The following is a 6619-nucleotide window of genomic DNA, read 5'->3' on the forward strand; positions in this document are numbered from 1 at the left end:
TGTACCATTCAGCATTCTCAACTTGTCTCGAAGATATTGGAAAAGTTTATACTTGAGTGGCTTTGTGAATATATCCGCAATTTGTTCCCCTGTCTTGACATAAATCAGCTCTATCTCATTGCTCTTGATTTGTTCTTGGATGAAATGAAATCGGGTATCTATATGCTTTGATCTCTCATGATGAACTAGATTTTTGGCTAAAGTAATAACTAACTTATTATCAACATAAACTTTAGTCTGACTATTCTATTCCAACTACAACTCTCAAAGCAATCTTCTTAACCATACTGCATGACATGCACATGAGGTGGCAGTGACGTAGTCAACTTCACATGTCGACAAAGCAACTATAGATTGCTTTTTTGAAGACCATGTGAAAGTAGTACCCCCGAAGTGAAACACATAACTTATAGTGCTTTTCCGATCATCTAGGCTACCATCCCAATACTATCACTATACCCAACAAGCTCCAAATTCTCCGATGAATAAAACAAGCCGTAATGAACCGTACCTCTGATGTAGCATAGAATCCTCCTAGCTGCCATCAAATAAGAACTCCTTGATGTTTCCATGTACCGACTCACCAAGCCTACTCCAAATACAATGTCAAGTCTTGTGTATGTTAGGTACCTCAAACTTCTAATCAAACTCTTGTAATAGGTAAGGTTCACCTCCTTACCTTCTCCTTCCATTGTCAATCTAGTACCACAGTCAACAAGAATATCAACCGAGTGACAGTCTTCCATAGAGAATTTTCTCAAAATCTCTTAGGCATATTTGGCTTGTGAGAGATATATCCCATCTCTACCTTGCTTAATTTCTATTCCCAAGAAATAAGCCATAAGTCCCAAGTCAGTCATCTCAAACTCTTTCTCCATTGATGTCTTGAATTCTTTAATCATTAAGGAGTTACTACCAATAAAAATCAAGTCATCAACATAAAGGCAAACAAAAACCATATCACCTTGAAGGTTCTTTTTCACATATAGGGCATGCTCATATGGATACCATACAAAACCAGTTTGACTAAAGTAGGCATCAATTCTGGCATTCCAGGTCTGTGGCACTTGTTTCAATTCATATAACGCTTTCTTCAATCGGCATACTTTATCCTCTTGCCCTTTTTGACTAAACCCGGGAGGTTGCTTTATGTAGACTTCTTCCTTCAAATACCCATTCAGAAATGTTAATTTTACATCCATCTAAAATATCCTCCACTTTCTCTAGGCTGGCATAGAAATTATCAGTCTAACAGTATCAAGGCGCGCGGGTGACAGGAACAAATACCTCATCATAGTCTACTCCATACTTTTGTTTGTAGCCTTTGACCACCAATCTTGCCTTGTATTTTTCTATCTGTCCTTGTGCATTCCGTTTGGTTTGATATACCCATTTGACATCAATGGCTTTATGTCCCTCGGGTAATGTTGCAAGCTCCCATGTTTTATTCTTGTAGATTAACTACATCTCTTCCTCCATGGCTTTCCTCCATGTTTCTTCTTGGTATGCTTCCTCAAAAGTTAAGGGGTCGTAGCCTACAAATAAGCAGAACATCCCAAACTCATCTTCTACCTCAATCCTTGGAGTGGTGTTATAGATGTCTTGAATACTTCTTGTCTTTTGTGCCACTGGACTGCTTGATTGACCAGCATCCATATGACCATGGACTTGGGTTGGTGATTCGTCTTCGGACTTATCTATATATTATGACTTGTTTATGCTTTTCATCCTTCCAATCCCATGTTTGTTGTTCATCAAACTCAACATCTCGGGACCATATAACCCTTTTGGTGAGAGGGTTATAAAGTTTATAACCACTTACATTATCTCTATAGCCAAAGAAGATGCACTTCTGGCTCTTGTCTTCCAGCTTTTTCCTTTTTTCTTCAGGTGCCTTGGCATAAGCAACGCTACCAAAGACTTCAAGATGTTCAACCTTAGGCTTCTTTGAATTCCATGCTTCCTCCGGTGTAATATCTCCAATTCTTTTTGTCAGAAACCTATTCAACGGGTACACAGCACAAGCAGCTGCTTCTCCCCAAAACTCCTTTGGAACTTCACGTTCCTTTAGCATACATCTAACCATGTTGAGAATGGTCTTGTTTTTCCTTTCTGAGACACCATTTTGTTGGGGGGGTATAGGGCATAGTGTATTGGTGAACTATGCCATGCTCTTTGCAAAAAGCTTCAAATTCCCGAGAGGTGTATTCTTCTCTATTGTCTTTCCTTAAACACTTTAGATAGCAACCACTTTGTTTCTTTACCAAGCTCTTAAACTCTTTAAATTTTCTAAATACTTCACTTTTTCCCTTTAAAAAATAAATCCATGTTTTTCCACTAAAATCATCAATAAAAGTAAGCATGTACTTGTTACCTCCAATGGTAATAGGGGTGATTGTCCCACATACATCTGAGTGTACTAGCTCCAAGTGTTGCAATGTCCTTTTTGAAATCCAACTCTTGAAAGTCTTTCTTTGTTGCTTACCCATGATACAGATCTCACAGAGCTTACTAGGGCGATTCACCTTAGGCCAACCATATACCATGTTTTTTCTCTCCCAATATTCTTAATGCTTCAAAATTCAAATGTCCATACCTTTTGTGCCACAGGGCAGCTTGATCATCTAGGATAGTCTTGAGGCACTTCGACTAGCTTACGTTCAAATGGAGTGGGAACATGCGATTTTTGGCCATTTTTACAGCCACGACCAAGACAGTTTTTATCACACATGGAAAGTATATCACCTCTCATTTGGATGTCATAGCCCCGTTCCAGTAACTGCCCCAAGCTCAAAAATGTTGTTTTTCATCTTTAGTACATAGTACATGTAACACCCCGCCTTCTAGGGCATTAAAATATATGCTAGGATTTTTTTTTTATATATACAACAAACATGAATCACAATAAATCCTCAACATAACCTTTATAGATTAACACTCCCAAACATAGAAAATGATTGATATACTTTAAACATAAGCGGAAGCAAGATCAGAACCTATAAAAAACCTCAAAAACATAACAAACGTGGGTACATACACATCGTTTACCCCAACATAACATTACAAATATTATTAAAGCCTAAACAATATAGCCAAATGAAATAGATGGTCCTAGCCCCGCATGGGACCCACAAAATTTCTATCACGTTCATACCTCGATCACCTCTTTGCCCTTCCAGCAACTTGCCTCGCTTAGAACTTGGAATATTCCAGGGACATAGTCTAAACATTAGAAGATGAAATGTTTTAAGAGATGATTAAAATAATCATGAATGATGCATTGACATATATAAACAGATACCTTAGTGTAACTTTCCTAGCCCACCAGCCTGATACGAAACCCTAAGCAGAATCCCGAACCTCTACAGGATAATCCTAACGTTGTTCCATCAATTGCCCTTGGAGAATTACGGCTACACTATCAGGGTGACATCTCAATCCCATGCACGAGTTTCAATATGCCAATAATATCGTGCCATGCAAACATCACGGCTTTCCATACAATATGACAAAATGATCATAACTTACATAAATATCATGCATAGAAAAGTAATCATGTCATATATGGGTCCATGGGACAAAACCACTCACCTTTCACAAAGTTCGGGTAACCTCGAAAAGCGTGCACTTGTCTTAGTTTTCATGCCAAACTTTGAAAATCACACCAATGACTTCACCTCAAATCCCAAAGCACCCTAAGCAATATATTTATTTAAATAATCAATACAACCTATTTTTCATAATTTTCATGCCTTTTTTCTCTATTTTCTCCAATTATTTTCTCTAACAATCCAAAATAAATTCCTACATCAATTTTTTCTCAATCCTTTTTCATGATAATTCCTAAAATAAATTTCTAACAATATTAAAAAAAATTGGAAAATAACAAGGCCCCACACGCCCGCACGCGCTAACGCGTGATAGGGCGAGTGAGACTGGCGCGTGAAGCCTACGCGCCAATCATCTTCTCCGACGACGCCATACCGAAAAACTGGGATTTTTGCACCACGTGAAACTACATGCTTAATCGATCATGATGGTACCTGGAATGGCTTGAAAGGAGGTCTAGAAGAGGCTCAACCGGAGGCTCGAACTCTAGGCCAAGCAGTCCAACTAGGGCTCCTGCGAGGCTTCGGATCTCGCACGATCTTGCTTCGTTGCTCACCAAATGCTCCAGAAATGATATACTACTCTCAAGGATCAAAAGCCCTATATCCTTTCCCTTCGATTCGACCTAAAAAGCCTTCGATTTGAAGCTCAAAGTTCTAAAAATTTTGGCCACTTCAAGCTCTATTTACAGGCAAAATCGACGCTCGAAATGCCTTTGGCCGCTAATGCAATTCCTTAGACATCTCCCCCTCCCCTGGATTGACCTAGAAGTGTCCTTACCCGACCAAAAAGCAAGTTGTAGGGCGCAATAATTCAAACAGCTTCTCGGTCGGATTTCTCAAAAATTCGGCCACCCCGGTGGCCATTGTTGGCTTATAATCACTCCCAAGGCGTCCCCAACCACCCCTAGTGTGATCCCTATGGCTAAAACAGTCAGTCGGCGACCACCAGTGGCTTGGTCGGATTCCCTTTGCCTAACTTTCAGTTTTTGCACTTTTACCCCCAACTGTTTTGTCTTTTTTGCTTTGGCCCTCTTTCACAATGCCCCTCATTTTTTGATAATTTCCATTGAGTCCCTCAAGTCCTAATGTTTTCATTTCTCCCTTAAAACTTTCAGAAAAATGACATTTTGACCCTCCTCAGGCAATTTTGAAAAATTACACTTAGGCCCGGATCTCTGATTTGGCCGTAAACCTACTTGTTTCTTCCTAAAACCACTGAAGGGTTGTTCTATTCGAAGAATCAAAGCTTTCTGAAGTTTCCATTATTTTTTCGGGAGTCTCCTATGCGATTCAATTTTTTAGCCCGATCCATAGCTGTACCGAAAAAGATTTCTGATTTTGTTTCTTTCAGTGTTAAAAATCATGCCTCGAGATGCTCATTAAAGGCATTACTATTTCTTTAGGATTTAAGCTTCAAGGTACTCCTTTCGGCTGATTCGATAAATTTTTCGGGTTTTTTAGATACCAATCTTCCCCAAATTTCTATTTTTCAATTAAACTAATATCCCAAAGTTCTTGGGTATTATAGTACACATCACCAATATAGCTTCAACCACTAGTCTTCAACTGGAGTAAGATTTTTCCTTTCCCCTTGACTAACCTTTGTGACAAATCACCAAACGTGATAGTGCCACTAAATTCTTCATCGAGCTCCGCAAAGAACTCATTTCTACCACACATGTGGTTAGATGCTCCTGTGTCTAGATGCCACGCACTTGAAGTCCTGGTGTCCACACCACTATAAGCCATTAGTAGGACCCCATCATCTTGCTTCTCTTCATTGTCAGCATAATTGACTCTCTTCTCATTTTTCTTATAGTAACACTCAGAGGCATAATGACCAAACTTATTATAGTTATAGCCTTGAATGCTAGATTTATCATAACTCCAGTTTGACTGGTGTCCACAACCTCGTCCTTGGCCATGATTGCGACCACGTCCTCTTTGACTGGTTGCACTTTCACCATCACCACCATTATCATCTTCCTTAGGGTGGAATCTACCAGCTCTACCTCTTTAGCCATAACTTCTTCCTTTTCCTCGTTGATAGCTTCCTAGACTTGACTCACCACGTTTCCCTTGAAGTGATAACTTGGTTTGCAAAGCTTGTTCAAGGGGTTTTTCATCTCCCTTGAGTCTCTCCTCGTATGCTTGAAATGAGCCCATCAATTGTTCCACATTCATCTCCTCCATGTTTTTCGACTCTTCAATGATGATTGTCACAAAACTAAATTTTGAGTCAAGTGACCTCAAAATTTTTTCCATGACTCGAGCATCATCTATCTTCTCTCTGTTTCTTCTTAGTTGGTGGACAATAGAAATCACTTGAGAAAAATAATCGAAAATTGACTCTGATTTTTCTTGACGCAATGTTTCAAATTGTGCTCGAAGAGCTTGGAGACGAATTTTCTTTACCTTTTCCACTCCATCGAATGCCTTTTGGAGAAGTTTCCAAGCTTCCTTGGATGTAGTGGCTGAGGGAATTAGCTCAAACATGCCTTCATCAACTCCTTGGTAGATTATATAAAGTGACTTCTTGTATTTTTTCCTTTGCTCCTTCAATTCTTTCTTGGCCCTAGTGATTAGTGCGGCTTCGTATGTCTCGTTTTGTGGCTTATCATAGCCATCTTCAACAATCTCCCATATGTCGAGTAAGCCCAAAAGGACTTTCATTTGTATACACCAAATATCATAGTTTTGTTTTGTGAGCTTTGGAGAAAGAATCGAGTTTGTAGCTATTTTGTAAAAATATATATATATATATATTCCAAAATAATTTCCAACCAAAGTTGACGTGAGCCACAAATTAAAACAGTGAGCCACCAACCAAAAAATCAAAGTAAAGCTCACCAATTTTGACTTTTCTTTGTTGGAGTTCCAAAGCTGCAAAGCCACGTGACTTACTCCAGCAAGTTATCTTTTCTTTGTCTTTTCACTTCAACTCCAATATCAAGTCCTTTGCCTATCACCACATGTAATTTACGATGTGTAATACCCAGAATTTTTTT

General features: G+C 39.1%; 1 protein-coding gene across 1 annotated transcript; it reads right to left on the reverse strand.

The window, feature by feature from the left end:
* Window positions 1–5159: 5159 nt before the first annotated feature.
* Window positions 5160–6284, reverse strand: LOC127805609 (uncharacterized). The gene is made up of 2 exons (XM_052342359.1): window positions 6027–6284; window positions 5160–5597 (listed from the first exon to the last, which is right to left on the reverse strand). The coding sequence occupies exons 1-2, from the start codon at window positions 6282–6284 to the stop codon at window positions 5160–5162; spliced, it is 696 nt and encodes a 231-aa protein (XP_052198319.1).
* Window positions 6285–6619: the final 335 nt, after the last annotated feature.

This window comes from Diospyros lotus, chromosome 7 (assembly GCF_014633365.1).
Source record: "Diospyros lotus cultivar Yz01 chromosome 7, ASM1463336v1, whole genome shotgun sequence".
Taxonomy (NCBI): domain Eukaryota; kingdom Viridiplantae; phylum Streptophyta; class Magnoliopsida; order Ericales; family Ebenaceae; genus Diospyros; species Diospyros lotus.

Coding starts and splice junctions, on each gene's coding strand:
- LOC127805609 (XM_052342359.1), bottom strand. CDS start 6,284: ATGAAAGTCCTTTTGGGCTTACTCGACATATGGGAGATTGTTGAAGAT. Junction 5,598..6,026: donor CATTCGATGGAGTGGAAAAG/GTAAAGAAAATT, acceptor TTCCACCCTAAG/GAAGATGATAATGGTGGTGA.